The 23,195-nt window shown below is 43.2% G+C and overlaps 1 protein-coding gene across 1 annotated transcript in view; it reads left to right on the top strand.

Annotated features, from left to right (window-relative positions):
- CALB2 (calbindin 2) overlaps nt 1–23,195 on the top strand; it is a 214,175-nt gene that overhangs the window by 115,792 nt on the left and 75,188 nt on the right. The window contains exon 4 of the mRNA XM_030204920.1: nt 5,620–5,700. Coding sequence (XP_030060780.1) covers nt 5,620–5,700 — 81 coding nt within the window. The remainder of the gene's footprint in view (nt 1–5,619; nt 5,701–23,195) is intronic.

The following is a 23,195-nucleotide window of genomic DNA, read 5'->3' as shown; positions in this document are numbered from 1 at the left end:
CCAGTGATTCTCCTCTCTCCCCCCCCCCCCCCCCCCTCCAGCCACCCATGCCCAGCGATTCTCCTCGCTCCCCTGCCCCCCCTCCCTAAAGAACAACCGGCTTTTGCGAGCCGGCTCCAGCACACCACCGGATGGACCTCACAAAAAAGGTACCAGTACGCTGCACCGGCACAAAAAAAGCACTGGTGAAGGGTAAAGCAAAGATGGAACCTATAGAGATAGGTAAGAGAGTAAGAAGAGTTAGAAAGTAAGATGATTAATTTTAAAGAAAGTTGCACATGAGGTCAGAGATGGTTTAATATTATCTCAGCTAGGGTAGGAGTGGATATTTAAGTGCAAGCACTTATGCCAGCCATATTGCTGGGTACAAATACCCGTGCCAAAAATTAGGAGATATGTATAACATAGCATTCTATAAATTATGTGCATTAATGTCTGCTTTGCCCAGACTCTAACCAAAAAACAAAAAGGAGTAGAAATGACCACAAAAAGGGTGTTCCAGGATACCAATTAAGAGGATTTATTCACTGGCTATAGTCACACAAAAAAATTGTCATTACGTACAGTAATCCAGTAAAAACACAGTCTCTACTTGTAAACATGCGCTATATAGATGGACCTTACATAGGCCGAGTTCCACAAATGAGCCTTCCTCAAGAGACCTTTCAAGATATAGCATTGAGTACAGATGAAGATCTTTACAATGAGACTAAGAAATTCAGGGAGTGTAGTGCCTTATTCTGAAACAGATTACACCACGACATTCTGTCAACACAGTCCATCTATATAGCATACTGAGATTTTATTGGATTACTGTATTTTTTGTGATTATGTGCCATTGAAAAAGTCCTTTTATTTGGTATCCTGGAACACCCTTATTTTGGTCATTTCCACTCCTTTTGTTTTTTGGTCTGACTTGTTTGTAGAAATGTTGGTTTTCTTCTTTGCTTTGGACTGCCCAGACTCTGCCCATGTGAATGCCTACTGCAAAGTATGCGCTATCAAAGATATGTATTTACCAGTGTCCTTCTATATATTTTTTAAAAGGCTTACATTTGGCAGAGTCTTTTGTAAAATACAGAAACAATTAAGCACATTCTAACTTGGTCATCTTAACTTTGGTCTCAATGACCTTTATATATGCTTAGTTTGGTTATCAGTGCAAGTTCAGTGCTATGTAATCAAAAAGGGAATAATATTTAAAATTTATGTGGTTAAAATAGACTTTTAACTGATTAAATCTATTTGATTAAAATGTATCCTTCCCCACGCCATTGAGCTAAAGTCTGTCTGCACAAAATCGCTGTGAGTACAAATTTAGTGAGACAAAACAGAGATTTCACATTTAGCTACTTAGATTGCAACTATAGCCTGTTAGCTGTGGATACATAAGCCCAAGTTCATCAGTTAACTTTGCTGCTCAGTAGCTCTTTAAAAATCTACCCCAAGACGTAAAGCTAAAGGAATATTATGAAGAAGAATCTTGTTCCTTGTCAAAGTAGAAAGAAGGATCCTGGATGCTGTGCCCAAGCAACCACAGAGATGTTTGGAGTTTTGATGACCAGCAATAGAAATAGAGCCGCCAAGGGGACCCAATCTTGGAGAGCGAAATTTAAGCCATGAGCCATCTCTGCCCCACTCCACCTAGCCGAACTCTAACCAGCAACACCTCCGACCCACCCACCCACTCTGCCTCCTGGCTTAACTCCTGACAGACCTCGGCCACAGCACAACAAACCGCCTCTCCCTAGGTCAGCAGGAGATGCCTTAGTAAAACGTCATTATCCTGCTGCCACAGGGCCAGTCTCAGGATAAGAGCTGTGAGATGTTGCAGCTCTTTTATGCAATCAGGGAGGGGGGAAAGACCAACAGCCACTACAGTGGTGGCCTTTGCTGACCAGCAAGGGGTCTAGATGGTGCACCTCAGATGAAGCGTCCAGACAAGTTGTCAAGAATGAGAAAGTTGAGGATGGAGAGGCAGACAGAGAAAAGGTAAAAAAAGGGGGATCTTAATGATTTTGCTTATTTTACCTCCCAACTGAATTAACCAAAATAATTTTGCTACTGCTTTAAGCCTTAAGACTAATGTCTATTATAGGGGAAGAGCTCTTTGCATCTGATCACACAAAGTCCAATTGTGTATGGGTGTGTAATTCCCACTTGTGGGTATCCCTGGGTCTGGGGCCAACCTGGAAGGAGTCCCCCTCGGGCAGGCTCTGTCACTCTCTGAATGCTTGACACCTGAGGAAGAAGGGTGTTAGCCGATGGGATTTTCCTCCCTCCCCTCCCCCCCCCCAAGAAAGATCCAAAACAGTGTGACAGTGAACAAGACTGGCAAAAGTTTATTCAGTTTATACAATGTATCTAATAAGAAATCAAAAGTGACAATATTGAACTCTATGAAACATACCTATTATAAACCTCTATGAAACATACCTATTATAAAGAACAAGTGTCTTTTATTCAATTCATTCCTGTAACACCTCAGTTAACTTTGCAGACAGGTTGTGGTATTTATCCCAGCACAGCATTTCCTACTAAATAAGGAATATCAGCCCCATATCCCCATTACTAGTTGTTCTTCCCATTTCTCCTTCCCCACCATGCCCCAGTTGTAACCATAGGCTGCAGTACAGCTGGACCAGTGGCTGCTGGAAATCCCAGGGGGATCTGTGGTACCAGGCAGGGTCTGTCTCTGCTACTCTGCTGGCTGTCTTGAGAGCTCCACCTCTTAAAGCTCTGCCTCTCTTAGCGAGTGGCTGTGCCGTCTCATCAGCTGCTGAAACTCTTTCCTGCCTAGAGGATGCATTGCTTTGTCACCACACCATCACCAGGCTTCCCTCCCACTTGGAGGGGGCACTCCCCACTGTCCTTACCACTGGACACCACAGTTCCGCCATCTGGACCCTGTACCTCTGCTCAGGGCCATCTGACACCGTCTTCCACAGGCTCTTAAATGGGCAAGTCCTTCCTTTTCAGGAGGAGCCTCCATCTTTCAAAGTGGCAGCCTTGCTAGGTCCACAGCTCTTCATGAAATAAAGTCTCTTGTGAGTCTAGCTCTTTATGATTTTAGTTCCTAGAGCCCACAGCTTGTCAGCCTGGAAAAACCCTCCCCTCTCAGTCAAAAGGCTAAGAAATACGTCAGGACCATAGCATGACATCTTATCTCAAGATTTCCTCTATCCTTATAACCCTTAACTTCACATGAAGATTTGGAGGTCAGGCAAAATCCTACTCTTTCAGATCACGATGAAGAGTTTGTCTTTCCCACTGATCACTTTCCTGCCACCTGTGTATAACATGTAAACTTCAATGCATACATTCCTTACCCTTCAGCCTTGAAAGTTTCTGTTATGCATTATATGTGTGCAAAAAATAGTGGTTTGTGATTCTTCTTCCAACAGTGCAACCAGTAATTTACATGTCCCCCCCCTGCTGTCCCCACTGATGTATAAGATTACAGCTTGTATCTTCTGTCCTGCAGCGTTGGTAGTTTATTACAGCTTTGAGTAATAACCCTTCCTTTTTTTCTTACTCTAGCAAACTAATTCTTCTGTTTAGGTAGGAACTGGGAAGTCCAGGTTAGGATATGCACAATTTCCCAATTATTTTGCAAATAGCTTGCTGAACACAGAGACTTTTGTAAAATACTTATGACAACAGGAAATACACATATAAGTGCCAATGCATCCAGTGGAGGTAGCCATTTAAGTCAGCAATATGTCTATAAAAGAGCAGCATCACTCAAAGTCTTGAACATGTAACTGGCAATTTTAAACTTTAATTTAATATGAATATTTACAGTCCGCTTAACCAGTAAATTCTAGGCAGATAGTCCACAGTAAAAATAAAAACAATTTAAATTACAATGGATCCTTTTACTAAAGTGTGCTAATGGATTTGGTGCACGCTAACAATTAGCGTGTTTCTAAAGGCTAGGTAGCTCATAGGAATAAAATGGGCTTCTTTAGCATTTAGTGCACGCTAAAGCCATTAGCACACCTTAGTAAAAGGAGCCCAATAAGTAATAGACAGATTACAATAACATAAAATAAAATCAGTTTAAAATACAGTTTTCACAGAGCTTTAAAAAAAACAATAAACTACCAATCCATAACCCCAGATAAATATTTCCAAAACAACTAAGTGCCAGATTTTATAAAACTGGATGTTCAGGAAAAGACAATCAAGGAGCCGAGTGATAAAACAAAAACACACATACACACACACACAAAACACTTTTGTATATATTTTTAAGTGGTTTAAACACTAGAGCAGACGTTCTCAAACCAGTACTTGGGACATACCTAGCCAGTCAGATTTTCAAAATATCCATAATGAATATGCATGAGATAGATTTGTATACATACACTACTTCCATTCTATCCAGATTTCTGTAATGTATATTCATTGTGGGTATCCTGAAAAACTGACTAGCTAGGTAAATCCTGAGGACTGGGTTGAGAACCCCTGCACTACAGAGGTAAGCACTATTGCCCCCCTCAGTCATAAATGATGGAAACTCTAGATCCAAATGAGCAGTTAGCTGATATTTACACCTGCCTTTGTGCAGATTGTAATAGAGTGTACAACAAGTTACCATTTCCCCTTAATAACACAGAGCCTCCTTAAATCCTGCAGTATAGAACAGAAGGGCATGGCTCAGTCAAGGCAGAGCAGGAAGGGCATGGTTCAGGCTTCCCAATAAAAACTCTGAGCACAGCCAGACCAGGGAGGCCCAGGGAAGACAAGAACAGCCCTCCAGCATATGCCTTTACCATATATGTTTAAATAGCAGAAGGTTAATTCAGGTAGGCCAAGTTTTACCTTGGGACCTTGTGAAACTTTAATCCTTGAGGCCAGAGCCTTTTAGTTAACCTTGAATACAAAGAGTAGTGCACACTGATATTGTGAGGCCATGTCAGGGATATGCCTACAGGAGGATTATATTTGCATTCCAAGTGATTTCCATTCATAGTTTTTCATACCTGTGAGGGGAACAGGCTTTAACATTCTTTTGAAATAAATAAAATGTTTTGTTTTTGCTTTCAGCCCTCTGAGTGACTGTCCGTTAAGGCTCCATGCCCACACCCTCGCTCACACTGCTACACTGGTATAAATGCTGATGGTTTGTTAAAGTATACATGAATTTGCTATTGCAAAAATGATAAATGCATGCATACTTTGCCAGCCCAGCCAAATCATGCCCACCACATGCCCCCTTCCATACAGTGTTCTAAAACCGATAGTTACACATTTTCGGCATTTGCATGTGTAAAAAGCTGTGCAAGCCTCTAAATACCTCCATAAAGTGAGAAATACCAAAGTTCCCTGATGCTGCTGCCAGGCTGCACCTCATGGAAATCTCGGGGTGGGGGGGTCAACATTCAGTTCACAGCTTTACAAAGATCAGGTTCCTTTCAACTGGAGATTGAATTGAATACAATTAGGCAGGATATTTCACAAGCAAGAGAACAAGACTCATAGGGAGCTAGTTTCTGAAATTCTCAAGAGTCCACGCTAGACTGTGTCACTGTGGACCTCTCTGCTTAGTCTACACTATGTTTTGATTGAAGTCTGATAGTGTCTCATTGTGGTTCTTCTGTTTCCTGCCCATAGCTGGCTCAGATCCTGCCAACGGAGGAGAACTTTCTGCTGTGTTTTAGACAACATGTGGGATCAAGCTCTGAATTCATGGAGGTAAGCATGTCATTCACACATTAGCCTCATATGTTGCTATCTTTTTTTCCACCGCAGCTGAGAATATGCTTTCTAGAATATCTGTCTGGCTCCAGTTTCTCCATGTTGGGCTGCATATGTGTACTGATCATCCTGACTCCTTTATTAGAAGGTTGTGCTTTGCTGAGCTTCTTCTTTTTTTATTTAATTTTGTGGCCTTTCAATCAGTTTAAAGCTGACCCCCGGATTCTATATAAGGCGTGGCGAGTGGCACACGTTAAATTGTTTGCATCGCCAATTTATGTGCACTACTCAATTGATTAAGGAGCCAATTAGTAATGATAATTGGCTGATAACCAATTATCATCGCTAATTGTCAATAATTGGAATTTATGTGTGCTTCATTTTAGGCATATTGTAAAATGAGGCACGTGTAAATTTTAACGCTCATAGTTTAAAAAGGAGCATGGCCATGGGAGGAGTGGGAAAATCAACAAGGCAGATCGTTATGAAAAAATATATGATAGATTTGATGAAACCAAATGTACTGAAGACCGCAGTCGTGAATCTTCTAGTATATATATTGAAAAAAACAGCTCAACCGAATAAACCAGAAAAATGTGCTGACATAAGATATGTCAGACACTGTCTTGATTCTGGTAATGTCAGCACATTTTCTGGTTTATTCGGTTGAGCTGTTTTTTTCAATATATATACTAGAAGATTCACGACTGCGGTCTTCAGTACATTTGGTTTCATCAAATCTACCATATTTTGACAGTAGAGGATCATTGTGTAGCCCCTGAAGCAGCCCTGCTGGGCGAAACACGGCCTGTGTCGGGCTGTACTGCATATAATTTTTAATATCTATTAATAAATTACATTTTTTCATAACGATCTGCTTTGTTGATTTGCCGTCTTAGAGTTTGCAGACCGTCTGCCCTTTTGCTTTCATGGGATGAGTGGGGGCATGTCGGGGCAAGTGTAAGGTGATGCATGTGGGAAAAAAGAACCCAAATTATAGCTACGTCATGCAAGGTTCCACGTTAGGAGTTACGGACCAAGAAAGGGAACTGGGTGTCGTCGTCGATAATACACTGAAACCTTCTGCTCAGTGTGCTGCTGTGGCTAGGAAAGCGAATAGAATGTTGGGTATTAGTAAGAAAGGTATAGAAAACAGATGTGAGGATGTTATAATGCCGTTGTATCGTTCCATGGTGCAACCGCACCTTGAGTATTGTGTCCAATTCTGGTCACCGCATCTCAAGAAAGATATAGTGGAATTGGAAAAGGTGCAGCGAAGGGCGACAAAAATGATAGCGGGGATGGGATGACTTCCCTATGAAGAAAGACTAAGGAGGCTAGGGCTTTTCAGCTTGGAGAAGAGACGGCTGAGGGGAGACATGATAGAGATATATAAAATAATGAGTGGAGTGGAACAGGTGGATGTGAAGTGTCTGTTCACGCTTTCCAAAAATACTAGGACTAGGGGGCATGCGATGAAACTACAGTGTAGTACATTTAAAACAAATCAAAGAAAATTTTTCTTCACCCAACGCGTAATTAAACTCTGGAATTCGTTGCCGGAGAACGTGGTGAAGGCGGTTAGCTTGGCAGAATTTTAAAAGGGTTTGGACGGTTTCCTAAAGGAGAAGTCCATAGACCGCTACTAAATGGACTTGGGAAAAATCCACAATTTCGGGAATAACATGTATAGAATGTTTGTACGTTTGGGAAGCTGCCAGGTGCCCTTGACAGTCTAGCTGTCGGGGACAGGATGCTGGGCTTGATGGGCCTTTGGTCTTTTCCCAGTATGGCATTACTTATGTACTTATAGGATATTATGATATTTTTTTGACTCCAGTTTTCTCTAGGGCCAATATGGCTGCTGGAAGTCCACATCACCAGGCTAATTTTTTTCTTCACATACACAACACAATGGGGCCAAAATTCAGACTGCAGGAGGCAGCCCAGCTAAATCCCATGGTCAATGGCAAACCAATAAACTCAATGCTGGGTCATAATCTGGTAACTGGCATTGAATTTCTGGAGGTTTTTGGCTGCTTTATTAGTATTAATCTTTTCCACAGCACTACTAGATGTATGCAGTGCTGTACACTTTATATACAGGTACTTTCTCTGTCCCTAGAGGGCTCACAATCTAATTTTTTTGTACCTCAGGCAATGGAGGGTTAAGTGACTTGCCCAAGGTCACAAGGAGCTGCAGTGGGAATCAAACCCAAGTTACCAGGATCAAAGCCTGCTGCACTAACCATTAGGCCACTCCTCCACTCTTTGAACATAGCTGGTTAATATAATATTCATCGGCTGACTGGCTAAGTTATAGCAGCCAAAGCTAGACCTGCTATTATGCAGGTCTATCTGGCCGCTACACTTATCCGGTCAGCTGATGAATATTGGCGCTAACTGGCTATGTCACGCGACATAGCCAGTGACTGGGCTAGCCACTAAGCGTTAATATTCAGCTGAGATAACTGGCTATCTTTTACTGAATATTAGCGATTAGCTGGCTTAAGGCTTTCAAAATATGTACTCTGGTGCACAAAATAATTTACGGTGATGCCCCGACCTACATGTTGGACCTTATTGGCCTGCCACCCAGGAATGCTAAAAGATCAGCACGCACATTCCTAAATCTTCACTTTCCCAGTTGTAAAGGTCTAAAATATAGATTTATATATGCATCCAGCTTTTCATACTTGAGTTCGCAAATGTGGAACGCTCTACCAGTTGACCTGAAATTAATTCACAACCTAATTAACTTCTGTAAGGTACTGAAGACATATCTCTTTAACATGACATACCAAAATGACTCATAATTGGAACCGTAATTCATCATCATTTATTTAATAATCAGATTATTTTCTCCCTATATCGTATTGTCTAATTTCATTATGTAATTCACGTTCAATATGTGATACCAATTGTATGTAATCCATGTTAAATATGTGTTACCTGACTGTTCATTATATCATCCTGTTCTTTATGTATTACCAATTGTATCTGTATTCTGAAATGGCATAAGTCATGACGGAAAAATTGTAAGCCATATTGAGCCTGCAAATAGGTGGGAAAATGTGGGATACAAATGCAACAAATAAATAAATAAATAAAATTAATGGGCTAGGAGCCGTTCCTTGCCAGTTAAATGCTCTGAATATCAGGGGAAATGTACAGTAGTTTATAGTCAGGCTTTGTTAAGGGAAGATAGCAATATCAATAACATTCATATTAACCGCAGTTTCCCATATTGGGTTCAATTTGGTGTACAATCTTCCCTTTAGGGTATATGAGGTAGTACAGAAATAAATGTGCCGAAGTGAATGTTACAATAAACTACAATATATTTTAAAAAATCTGTCTCAAAACTAGCAGTTAATCCTCTCACAAGTTATAACCTATTGAACAGAAAAGTTTTAACTTTCTTCTGAAATTTCAAATATTTCTTTTCCAACCTAACATAACAAGGGAAAGAATTCCATAGAGACACACTTACAACAGAAAATATGGTCTTAACCACACTAAAAAAAATGTACATTTTTAAAAGTAGGACGACGAAGAATAAGTTTATCTCGTAAATGAGAAGAGACTCTACATAGAGGAACAGAAACAATATTAATTAGGAGCTCAGAAGTTACACCATAGAGAATCTGGTGAAACAAGCACGCTGCTTTAAATAAAATTAATTCATTAACCGGCAACCAGTGCAGTTCAGTAATATAGCCAGAATACTGGTAAACGTATTATGTTTAAAGATCAAATGAAAACGAGCAGCTCTGTTTTGTACAAGTTGAAGCTTCCTTAAATACTTGACAGGCATACCCAGATAGAGACCATTACAGTAATCCAGGTAAGGGGGAATCAACATTTGAACTAAAAGAGCAAATGTATCCTGATTATAAAATGATCTTATCAAATATAATTGCCTCAGTTGAAAAAATGTTTTCTGCCAGTGGTATTTATATTTCTCTGTGGTGAAATTTTAAACAAACAGGTCAATTTTCAATGGGAATAATTGAAAACATCTAATCTAAATGTTTCAAATTATTCCCATATACAACAGCACAATCCCCCGGATTCTATAAAGGTCAGCCAAAGTTGGGCGCTGAGCCCCAATACATGCACATACTAATTAGTCAATTGGGTGCTAACAAACAATTATTGAGGGTAATTGGAGTTAATTGGCACTAATTTGAATTGATGTGTGCATCTGGCTGCTCGCTATTCTGTAACGCTACCCTGCCCAAAATGTCTTGCGTGCAACTCAAAAGGGGATGTGGCCATGGGAGGGGCATGGGTGTGTCAGAGGCATTCTGAAGAGAAGAGTTATAGAATTCTGGGGTTATGCACCCAACTTGCCTTTCAGAATGTATGCCAGGTGTACCTAGCTTAGTTGCCACCCGGAGCAGGTCACCCCTTCCTCCAGGCGTGGCACCTCCTCCCTGTCTCTCTCCAAGCAGTAAAGAGGTACACTGAGCAGTTGTGCAGCTGTCGTCTCTCCTAGTCCCCTGCCCCTGAACAGGAAGTTGACATCAGAGGGGGTAGGGGACCGGCAGAGCCGAGAGCTGTGCGACTAGTCAGCATCCAGGGTGGACCACATTTTTTTTTGTTACATTTGTACCCCACGCTTTCCCACTCATGGCAGGCTCAATACGGCTTTCACATCCACCACCCTGCCCTTGGTACACCACTGCTTGTGTCCAAATTTAGGTATGGGAATCCACTCAGCGCTATTTTACCCAGATTGCCCTATATAGTGCACATTATTCCTGGTGCCTAATTTAAGCACTATTTACTGAATCTGGACCTATATGTATAGCTTGCACCACTGAATAGGCAAGTATAAATTATAAATATATACACATGTATGCATAGAATATCTGAATATCAATGCTTCTACATATAAGCTATTGTTTTATTTTATTACTAGGAAAAAATGCCCGTTTCTGAGCGGAATGAAATGGGCGCTAGCAAGGGGCCCCCTCCCTCCGTCCCTTGAAGCTACTTGCCTTGTTCGCTGTGGGCCATTTCGGCCCTCGAGTGTCAATAGCTCCGCCCTCGATGTCATGACGTTTTGACGCGTCATGACGTTTTGACGCGAGGGCGGTGCACACACTCCAGGGCATACCGGATATCTCAGGCGCCTCAACTTCCGTGGAGGCTTCAGAACGTTGGGGTTGCCTTTTATATATATAGATGTTTCAAACAAAATGTTTACAAGTTTATTTATTTATTCAAATTTATTTGCCGCCTTTTTGAATGAATTCACTCAAGTGCGGTGTACAGTAGGAATAAATCAAACATGAGCAATAGACAATTACAGTAGTAAAAATATCCAAATAACAATACAAAGTATGGCATAGTATGTTACTTTTCAAAGTACTAATAAAGCAAGCTGAACTCTCCTTCGTGCAGTTATAATGCGTTATGATGGCAGAGGAAAAGACTTCAGAGCTCCACATTCACATTTGATATTATCAGTATGAAGGCTTCGCTATCCAGAATTCACAGCTGGAACACACGTTTCTGAAATGTGAATTTCTGGTGAGCTTCTTCATAAGTCAAAAAAACCTCTGGTTTATTTTTTAATTTTTCTTATTATCAACTTTTATTTATTTCAATCTATTATGTTACTACTACTACTACTACTACTTAACATTTCTTAACATTTAACACAGTCCCTGCTCAAAGGAGCTTACAATCTAAAGGACAAAACGTACAGACAATCAAATTGGGGCAGTCAAAATTTCCTGAATAGAGGTATAATGGTTAGGTATCAAAAGCGACATTGAAGAGGTGGGCTTTGAGCAAGGATTTGAAGATGGGCAGGGAGGGGGCTTGACGTATGGGTTCAGGAAGTCTATTCCAAGCATGGGGAGAGGCGAGGCAGAAAGGGCGGAGCCTGGAGTTAGCGGTGGTGGAGAAGGGTACTGAGAGGAGGGATTTGTCCAGTGAACGGAGGTTTCAGGTAGGAGTGTAAGGGGCGATGAGGGTAGAGCGGTAATGAGGGGCTGCAGATTGAGTGCATTTGTAGGTCAGTGGGAGAAGCTTGAACTGTATGCGGTATGGTAGAGGCTCCTGCGCTAATCATTCAGTGCCCACATGCTAACCAATTAGTGCAGTGCACCCCTACTCTCTACCTCCAAACACGCTCCCATGCTATAAAATAAAATCTATTTTTTTGCACGTGGGAAGTGCGTGCACTAATAATTAATCTATCGTGGGATGCCTGAGCCTGTTCTGTAGTAGTGCCTTTCTAATCTGTGGTAAGCAAGCAATAGTATTTACTGCAGCTTAGTAAAAGGACCCCTTTGTGAAGTGATTTTATCAGTGGCATACTTGGCTTGGTTGCCACCCAGGGCGGGTCGCCCCCCTGAGGCACATCACCCCTACCACCAGTGGCGTTCCTAGGGGGGGTGCGGTCTGCCCCAGGTGCACGCCACTGGGGGGTGCCGCACGCACCTGTCCTTCATTCGTTCCATGCTCCCTCTGCCCCGGAACAGGTTACTTCCTGTTCTGGGGCAGAGGGAGCATGGAACGAACAAAGGACAGGCACGCGCGGCGCACCCCCCCCCCCCCCAGCGGCGTGCACCCGGGGGTGTCTTTCGCAGGGGGGGGTGTCCTTTCGCTGGGGGGGGTCACGCTGCATCCGGGGAGGCGCTGCACCTGGGGGGTGGGGCACATCAGCGATCCGCCCCGGGTGTCAGCCCCCCTAGGAACGCCACTGCCTACCACCCTTCTTCCTAGCAACCGGCTGGGCTTCTTGCCTGTGGGGACTTAGTCCTACGTAGGTCCCACCTACGAACCAAGGGCTCACTACCCCGAGTCATAACACCAGGCTATTTAAGAGGAGGGGGTATATTTGCCCATTTTGCCTTTCTAATAAAAATATTTGACCATAAAGTAGATGCAAAATAGGCACCAAGTTGGCTTCCCAATGTACCTGACCTATTATAAAATTTCTGCCCGATATTCAGCACTATTTAATTGGCCAGGAGTGCTTAACTGGCTATCTGTGAATATTCAGCGGGAGGTAGCCAGTTATCTCCAACTGAATATTCCTGGTCAGCGTTTAGTGGCTAACCATCTATATCGTGCAATATAACTGGTTATTCTGTCTTCATGATTTTGCTTGTCCACGGTGACTTGCTTAGAGACCAGTATTTGCTATTTTTGCCGCGTTTTTCACGTATTCACGGATATGCATGTTTCAAAACAACCTTCTTTGCTTTCACTTTCGCTTTTCTCATTTTGGCGTTTGTTTCTGGGAATGGCCACCAAGCATCCAGGGAGTGAGTTGCAAGCTACCAATCCTTTGTGTCTAATGACCTTAAAGTGGCCAAACAGGTAGAAAAAGTGACGGTCAAAGCCAGAAGGATGCTTGGATTCATAAGGAGAGGTATGACCAGCAGGAAGAAAGAGGTGATGGTGCCCTTGTATAGGTCTCTGGTGAGGCTCCATTTAGAGTACTGTGTGAAATTCTGGAGACCACACCTACAGAAAGATATAAACAGGATGGAGTCGGTCCAGAGAGCGGCTACAAAAGCGGTCTTAGACATAAAACATATAAGGACAGGCTTATGAACCTCAACATGTATACGCTGGAAGAGAGGAGGGAAAGAGGAGATATGATAGAAACATTTAAATATCTCAGGGACATTAATGTACAGGAAGAGAACCTTTTTCAAATGAAGGAAAACTCTGGAATGAGGGGGCATATGATGAAGTTAAGAGGAAAAAGGCTTAGGAGGAATCTAAGAAAGTATTCATTTACGGAAAGGGTGGTGGAAGCATGGAATGGCCTCCCGGTGGAGGTTGTGGAGACAAGGGCTGTGTCAGAGTTTAAGAAAGCATGGGACAAGCATGTGGGATCCCTTAGGAAAAGGAAGAGTTAAGGGTTACGGAGGATGGGCAGACTGGATGGGCCATTTGGCCTTTATCTGCCGTCATATTTCTGTTTCTATATGGTTTTCCAGAGCAGGAACCTAACCCCCTAACTCCCACAGAGTCTATTATTCGCTAACCACTATTTTTTAGAAACATAGGTAAACCTGGAACCAAACCCCTATTTTCCCATAGGGGCAATAGTTTGGTATTCGCAATTTCATGGTTTGCATGGTATTCATACCATCATGAATAGCGAGAACGCACTTGTAACCAAGTCCACACAGTTGTAACACCTCTAACATATGATCCTTATCTACATTAGTATCTGTTGATCTGAAACCTGCTGTTAGGCAGATGATGGAAACAAAAGGTTGGTCATAAAAGGGCTTATTAATAGTGAGAAACATGAAGCATTGCTATGGAAACTAGAGGAATGTATAATCCCCTCATTCTGCAAAGGAGCAAGAGCAAAGCATTTGAAGGGACCCTGCATGAATAACATGAACTTCATAATATGGGCTTGGAAGTCCAGCAAGAAAAACTGGACTTTCTGGCTTCTCACTTTGAATCAGATTCTATCTCCAGTGCAGATGAGAGTCCAGGACTGATTTTCTGTCAAACATTCTTTCATGATCAATCTGCAGACGGGGAGAGGGAAATGGGACTTGATATACTGCCTTTCAGTGGTTTTTGCAACTACATTCAAAGCAGTTTACATAGTATGTACAGCTACTTATTTGTTCTAGAGGCAATGGAGGGTTAAGTGACTTATCCAGAGTCACAAGGAGCTGCAGTGGGAATTGAACCCAGTTCCCCAGGATCAAGGTCCACTGCATTAAACACTAGGCTACTCCTCCACAGAAGAAGGCTGCACTTTCAAAAGCTTATCAAAAATGTATTGAGTTCAATAAAGAAGGTATCACCTTATTTTCCTTTCTTTTATTTCTATTTATTATATTTATTTCTTTAAGCATTATGAAAGAGGCACAGAGCAGCAGGCTAGGACCTGGGAAAACTAAGGTTCAAATCCTGCTTTTCCCATTGATGCACCTTCTGACCTTAGGCAAGATACTTCATCCTCAAGGATTTTTTTTATTTATTTGGATTTAGCTCTTACCTTTTCATGGTACTTCAAGGCAAGTTACCTTCAGATATAGTAGGTATTTTCCTGTTCTCAGAAGGTTAAGTGACTTGCATAAGGTCATAATAGGATCCATTGCCCCATGTAAGCCGCATTGAGCCTACCATGAGTGGGAAAGCGCGGGGTACAAATGTAACAAAAAAAAAAAATTTGAACCCTTGATAGATGCAAGAAATTGTCTCCTGGAAGGGGTAGAAACAAAACAGTAGCATAATTCAAGAAAATTTGAGATAAGAAGAGAGGATCTCTGGCTGCAAAGAATTGAGGAGGAAACCAGACATTTGACTGGGGTATATGGTAGGGCACCCAGCATGAGCTGGTCAGATTAAATGGGCCATCATATATTATTCTCTATTATTCTACTAGTAAAAAAAGGCCTGTTTCTGGAGCCAATGAAATGGGCGCTAGCAAGGCTTTCCTGTGGCTCCCCCCCACCCGTCGTCGATGTGGGTGAATTGCTCTGCCTCCGCCCTCAACGTCATAACGTTTGACGCGAGGGCGGGGCCCAGAGTCTGTGATTTTCGAGGCTTCAGAGCTTCGAACAAACATACGAACCTTGGCTTCAGTGACTTCAGCAGCCAATAGAACGTTGAGGGTGAGTTCTCTTTTTCTACTCTCATTGTGTTTTCTCTTGTTTGCTGTTCTTTGCTTGTGTCCTCTTCATGACTGTTCCCCATATTTCCCCCATGATATTCATTTTACACTGCCCTGCCTTTTAATTCCCCTTCCCCCTCCCCCTCCCCCATATGTGTTCCTTTGTTCCCACTTTAGGGTCTTTTCTCCCCCATATCCCTACCTATTTAAATTCTACCCCTCCCCCTTAATCAAACTGAGTTTCACTGTCTTGAAAACTTACATTGGTCCCGGTGCTATTATAGCAAATATCCCAGTTACCAGAGAAAATGGAAAGCAGATTCATGCTGCACTGCCACCTGTCCTCCACACTTCATCTTCTGAAGTGCAAGTTAATCAGGACACACATTCTTGCAACCAGGGTAGAAACAGGTAGAGAATGTACACCATCATAGACAGTCTGCTCTCTACTGTCACTGGTGGTTCATATTCACCACAACATTATTCTGTCTATGGTAAGGTTTCTGAGCTGTGATTCTCAGTGTTCGAGTTGTGTGGAAATTCTCCCAGAGACTCAGTTTCAGGGTTCTGAATGTAGATATTTTCTCAGGCATATCCCGGTCTTTTCTGCCTGTCAAAAAATGTGATGGTACAAAAGAAGAGCGGGACTTGGGGGTGATTGTGTCTGATGAACTTAAAGTGGCCAAACAGGTAGAAAAGGCAATGCTCAAAGCCATAAGGATGCTTCGGTGCATAAGGAGAGGGATGACCAGCAGGAAAAAAGAGGTGATAGTGCCTTTGTATTAGTCTCTGGTGAGGCCCCATTTAGAGTACTGTGTGCAATTCTGGAGACTGCACCTATGGAAATATATAAACAGGATGGAGTTGGTCCAGAGGGTGGCTACAAAATTGGTCAATGGTCTCTGACAAAAAACATACAGGGACAAGTTCATGAACCTCAACATGTATACGCTGGAAGAGAGACGGGAGAGAGGAGATATGATAGCAATGTTTAAATACCTCAGTGGCATTGAGGTGAGCCTTTTTTGGAAAGAAAGGGCATAGGATGAAGTTAAGAGGAATAGGCTTAGGAGGAATCTGAGAAAATACTCTTTCACGGAAAGGGTGGTGGATGCATTGAATGGCCTTCCCATTGGAGACAAGGACTGTGTCAAAGTTTAAGAAGGCATAGGACAGACATGTGAGATCTGTTAGGAAAAGAAGAAGTTAGTGGTTACCAGAACCGCCGAGAGGGGGGGCAGGGGGCAAAATTCCCCGGGCCCGGCCTCTAAGGGGGGCCCGGCACTGGGGTCTCTCTCTCTCTCCTGCTCCTGATGGGCCCCGAGTGATCGAGTCCCGACTGGAGCAGGAGAGAGAAAACTCCGACACTGGGCCCCCCCTCCAGCACTGCTCTTTGCTCACTTCTACCGCTGTGCTGAGCAGCTGCTTTTCCCCCTCAGGCACATGCTCGGTTTTGAAACTGAGCATGTGCGACAAGAGGAAAAAGCAGCCACAGGGCAGGCATGGAGTGAAAAGCAGCACGGGATTCTTCCACTGGCAGGGTCTCAGGATCCCCGCCAGCCCCGTTACCTCAGTTGCGGCCGCGGTGATCCTGGGAGGAGGGTGCGGGAGCGGCAACAATCCGGGGGGCAGCAATTGGGGGGGGGCGGCAGCAGCCCTGCCCTGGGCACAGCTCAGTCTATCAGCAGCCTGGGTGGTTACTGAGGATGGGCAGACTGGATGAGCCATTCAGCCCTTATCTACTGTCATGTTTCTATGTTTAATTGGCAAGCATAAAAATGCTATGGGACAATAAAAACTTAAAGTTAAAAAAAATGCTATAGGACAAAGCCATGACTATCATAGGGTTCTGCTGGTGACACTAGACCACCTTGTAGCCTTATTAAAAGTCATTTTTATGATACATTGTGTTATTTCACAGAGAGAAATTACAAGTAGATGTACAGTGGGGGAAATAAGTATTTGATCCCTTGCTGATTTTGTAAGTGTGCCCACTGACAAAGACATGAGCAGCCCATAATTGAAGGGTAGGTTATTGGTAACAGTGAGAGATAGCACATCACAAATTAAATCCGGAAAATCACATTGTGGAAAGTATATGAATTTATTTGCATTCTGCAGAGGGAAATAAGTATTTGATCCCTCTGGCAAACAAGACCTAATACTTGGTGGCAAAACCCTTGTTGGCAAGCACAGCGGTCAGACGTCTTCTGTAGTTGATGATGAGGTTTGCACACATGTCAGGAGGAATTTTGGTCCACTCCTCTTTGCAGATCATCTCTAAATCATTAAGAGTTCTGGGCTGTCGCTTGGCAACTCGCAGCTTCAGCTCCCTCCATAAGTTTTCAATGGGATTAAGGTCTGGTGACTGGCTAGGCCACTCCATGACCCTAATGTGCTTCTTCCTGAGCCACTCCTTTGTTGCCTTGGCTGTATGTTTTGGGTCATTGTCGTGCTGGAAGACCCAGCCACAACCCATTTTTAAGGCCCTGGCGGAGGGAAGGAGGTTGTCACTCAGAATTGTACGGTACATGGCCCCATCCATTCTCCCATTGATGCGGTGAAGTAGTCCTGTGCCCTTAGCAGAGAAACACCCCCAAAACATAACATTTCCACCTCCATGCTTGACAGTGGGGACGGTGTTCTTTGGGTCATAGGCAGCATTTCTCTTCCTCCAAACACGGCGAGTTGAGTTCATGCCAAAGAGCTCAATTTTTGTCTCATCTGACCACAGCACCTTCTCCCAATCACTCTCGGCATCATCCAGGTGTTCACTGGCAAACTTCAGACGGGCCGTCACATGTGCCTTCCGGAGCAGGGGGACCTTGCGGGCACTGCAGGATTGCAATCCGTTATGTCGTAATGTGTTACCAATGGTTTTCGTGGTGACAGTGGTCCCAGCTGCCTTGAGATCATTGACAAGTTCCCCCCTTGTAGTTGTAGGCTGATTTCTAACCTTCCTCATGATCAAGGATACCCCACGAGGTGAGATTTTGCGTGGAGCCCCAGATCTTTGTCGATTGACAGTCATTTTGTACTTCTTCCATTTTCTTACTATGGCACCAACAGTTGTCTCCTTCTCCCCCAGCGTCTTACTGATGGTTTTGTAGCCCATTCCAGCCTTGTGCAGGTGTATGATCTTGTCCCTGACATCCTTAGACAGCTCCTTGCTCTTGGCCATTTTGTAGAGGTTAGAGTCTGACTGATTCACTGAGTCTGTGGACAGGTGTCTTTCATACAGGTGACCATTGCCGACAGCTGTCTGTCATGCAGGTAACGAGTTGATTTGGAGCATCTACCTGGTCTGTAGGGGCCAGATCTCTTACTGGTTGTTGGGGGATCAAATACTTATTTCCCTCTGCAGAATGCAAATAAATTCATATACTTTCCACAATGTGATTTTCCGGATTTAATTTGTGATGTGCTATCTCTCACTGTTACCAATAACCTACCCTTCAATTATGGGCTGCTCATGTCTTTGTCAGTGGGCACACTTACAAAATCAGCAAGGGATCAAATACTTATTTCCCCCACTGTATATGTCTTTCTGGAGTCAATATTGGTAGACATCTTACTGCTCCATTTGTAGTCACTTAGAAGGGTGAAAGAAGAGTGGGTTGGTCCATTGCTTAGGTCAAGCACTATGTCCTATGATTTAGATCAGGTCTTCCCAAACATGTCCTAGGGACCCTACAGTCAGTCAGGTTTTCAGGATATCCACAATGAATATGCATGAGATGAATCTGCATATACTGAGTTTATAGTTTATTAAAGACTTACTATAAAACCCTAAGGACCAGAGATGAGCAGTGTACAGGCTAAATACAGGATCTCTATAAGAAAGATAGGACAAGAAAGTCAATCACACAAAAGTAAAAAATAACAAGAGAACAATAAAGGCTTAGCAAGGGAAAGGGAAGGAAAGGAAACAGCTGAAAATATAGACATAATGGAAACTCTAGTCAGACGAACCGAAGGTTCAAATTGAGGTGTTACAAGCCTAGTTAAATAGCCAGGTCTTAAGATCTGATTTAAAATTCTTAAATGACAGTTTGCTATGGAGTGTAAGAGGGAGATCATTCCAAGTAAAGGGTGAAAAAAAGTAAAAGGCACTGTGTTTAGTAGAGTCAAGATAAGCTGATTTAAGATCTGGCAGAACAAGGCGGTGGTCATTAATGGAACAGAGAGCACAACTTGGACAGTAGTGGATTGTAAAGTTAAACAGGTAATCTGGAACACCAAGCTGGAAAGCCTTAAAGGTGAACAGAGCAATTTTGTAAATGATTCTATGTTCAACCGGTAGCCAATGATGATTTTTAATGTGTGTGAGAGTGTATGCACACTTATCTCATGAAAAATCAGTATAATATACCACACTCTATCAGTTATGCTACACCTTTGTTTATTGCTTAATACAAAATCTCATATTACAAATTTTATCTATTTTATCTATAACATACTGTACATATCACTGACTACCCGGTGCCCCCTCTAAATAAATTACTTCTTGGACTGTGATTCCCACTTTGAGTCAACTTTTTGATGTTCAATCGTGCTGATTCTAGATGATTCCACCATACACAGTTCACTTTGTACAAAGCTTAATAATCCTTCATGCACAGTTCACTTGTACAAAGTTTAATAGTCCGAAAGTCATCTTCCACATTCTTAAACGAAATCCACAATTCCACATAGCAGCCACATGTACAGGACCCGGGTACTCAAATCGAGTCGTATACTCAGTTCCACAAATTCTCAACTTAGTGCATTAATCCATCCACTCAGCCGCAACAGTCTGTGTTTCGCTGTTCTAGTGTCTTCAGGAGTCGGGATCCTACATGGACTAACACATGTGGAGGGGCATAATCGAACGCGAACACCCATCTCCATGGGCATCTATCTCCGAGAACGGGTACGTGAAGGGGCGGGACAAACCGTAATATCGAAAAAAATGGGCGTCCATCTTTTTTCCAATAATACGGTTTGTGCCAGCCAAATGCATCGGATTTGTGCGGATTTGAGCTGGGCGGTATCGTTTTTCAGCGATAATGGAAACTAAAGGCGCCCAGCTCAAAAATGACCAAATCCAAGGCATTGGGTCTTGGGAGGGGCCAGGATTCGTAGTGCACTGGTCCCCCTGACATCCCAGGACACCAACCGGGCACCCTAGAGGGCACTTGTAACAATTAAAAAAACAAAGCAAACTACCTCTGAAGTCCATGGCTCCCTTCCCTTGGGTGCTGACTGCTGAGCCCCCTAAATCCCACCCAAAACCCACTGCCCACAACTCTACACCATTACCATAGCACTTATGTCTGAAGGGGGGCACCTAGATGTGGGTACAGTGGTTTTGGGGGTGGTTTGGAGCGCTCCCATTTACCACCACAAGTGTGACAGGTGGGGGGGGATGGGCCTGGGTCCCCCTGCCTGAAGTCCACTGCACCCACTAACAACTGCTCCAGGGACCTGCATACTGCTGTGATGGAGCTGGGTATGACATTTGAGGGTGGCATACAGACTGGAAAAAAAAAGTTTTTAAAGTTGTTTTTTTGGGTGGGAGGGGGTTAGTGACCACTGGGGGAGTCAGGGGTGGTCATTCCCAATTCCCTCCGGTGGTCATCTGGTCATTTAGGGCACTTTTTTGGGACTTGTTCGTGAAAAAAAGGGTCCAAAAAAAGTGACCCAAATTCGCTCTAAAAACGCCTTTTTTTCGATTATCGGCCGAGGACGCCCATCTTTCCTCGGCTGATAAACATGCCCCAGTCCCGCCTTCACCATGCCTCTGACACGCCCCCATGAACTTTGGCCGTTTCCGCAACAGATTGCAGTTGAAGACGCCCAAATCGGCTTCGATTATACCGATTTGGGCGCCCACGGGAGAAAGATGCCAATCTCCCGATTTGGGTCGAAATATGGGCGTCTTTCTCTTTTGAAAATAAGGTGGACAGTGAACTTGAGTATTGCCTAATTCTTCATTTTTCAAACCTTCTTCCAAAATGCATTCTAACCCCTACTTACAGTCGTCACTAACCCCCTCCTACCCTCAAAAAACATCTTTAAAAATATGTTGTGCCCGCCTCAGATGTCATACTCAGATCCATGACAGCGCATAAAGGTCTCAGAAGCAGTTTTAGTGGGTACTGCAGTGCACTTCAGACAGGCGGACCCAGGCCCATACCCCCCTACCTGTTACATTTGTGGAGGAAACAGTGAGCTATCCAAAACCCACCACAAACCCACTGTACACATATATAGGTGCCCCCCTTCTCCCATAAGGGCTATGGTAGTGGTGTACAATTGTGGGTAGTGGGTTTTAGGGAGGATTTTGGGGGGCTCAGCACACAAGGTAAGGGAGTTATGTACCTGGGAGCATTTTATGAAGTCCACTGCAGTGTCCCCTAGGGTGCCCAGTTGGTGTCCTGGCATGTCAGGGGGACCAGTGCACTACAAATGCTGGCTCCTCCCACATCCATTTGGCTTGCATTAGGATGTTTTGACATGGACGTCTTTGGTTTTGAAAATTGTCAAAAGTCAGAAACGTCCATGTCTAGGGATGTCCAAATCTAGGGATGTCCAAATTTAAGAATTTGGATGTCTCTTACGGTATTTTCAAAATGAAAGATGGATGTCTGTCTTTTTTCAAAAATATGGTTTTCCCCACCCCTGGATTTGGATGTTTTGCAAAGACGTCTAAATCGCAACTTGGACGTTTCTTTTAAAAATGTCCCTCTTGGTCTCCTGTCTATTAAACCTCCTTGGATGGTACACACACCATTACTATCCAGTGCTGTATAGTAACTAAGCAAATGAAACTAGCTACTGTACTTTAAAGGTTTGTTACTATTACTTGTAAAGAAGTACCATTATTGATACAATATTGCTTGAATATTAAAGAATAACTCGAACATAATTTTGCCAATTTTTACTAGTTTTACTCAGTTACATCTGATGCTTGCAGTTAAAAGTTGAAAATCCTTGGAGTTACCATTGATCGGCACCTAACACTTGAGAACCACGTGAAAAATACAACCAAAAAGATGTTCCAATCAATGTGGAAACTAAAAAGAGTTAGACCATTCTTCCCAAGGACCGTCTTCTGTAATCTGGTACAATCATTAGTACTCAGTCATTTAGACTACTGCAACTCTCTCTACGCTGGCTGCAAAGAACAAATACTCAAAAAACTCCAAACAGTCCAGAATACAGCAGCCAGACTCATATTTGGAAAACCAAAATACAAAAGTGCAAAACCCTTACGAGAGAAGCTACACTGGCTCCCACTCAGAGAACGCATCACGTTCAAAGTATGCACCCTAGTACATAAAATCATCCATGGCGAAGCCCCAGCCTACATGTCAGACCTGATAGACCTACCACCCAGGAACAGTGGCGTAGCCAGAAGTCAATTTTTGGGTGGGCTAACAGGTTGGATGGGTGGGCACTAGACAGTGGTGTGCTGGTAAATGTTTAACAACAGGCTCTCTCCCCGGTCCACCTCTGCGCCCGTCCACCTCCCCTCAAAATTGCAGAGCTGGCTATAGCCGGGGAGAAAGCCTGGGGGGGGGGGGGGGGCAATGCATTACTGTCTCCAGGAAAAAAAAATTAAACGATCCCAGGTTCCAATTTAATTCATGTTTAATGTGGGATAAAATGCCATAAATAAGTAAATAAATATAAACTTTTAATGTTGAGCACCTGATTCTCAAAGTGGACATATTACAAACACTATAATGAAAATAAAATGATTTTTTTCTACCTTTGTTGTCTGGTGACTGTTTTTCTGATCATGCTGGCCCAGTATCCGATTCTGCTGCTATCTGTCCTCTTAACTCCATTTCCAGGGCTTCCTTTCCATTTATTTCTTTACTTTCCT

The sequence above is a fragment of the Microcaecilia unicolor genome, chromosome 5 (assembly GCF_901765095.1).
Source record: "Microcaecilia unicolor chromosome 5, aMicUni1.1, whole genome shotgun sequence".
NCBI lineage: Eukaryota > Metazoa > Chordata > Amphibia > Gymnophiona > Siphonopidae > Microcaecilia > Microcaecilia unicolor.
The sequence above is the reverse complement of the archived record's forward strand: the minus strand, read 5'-3'. Positions and strand labels throughout refer to the sequence as shown.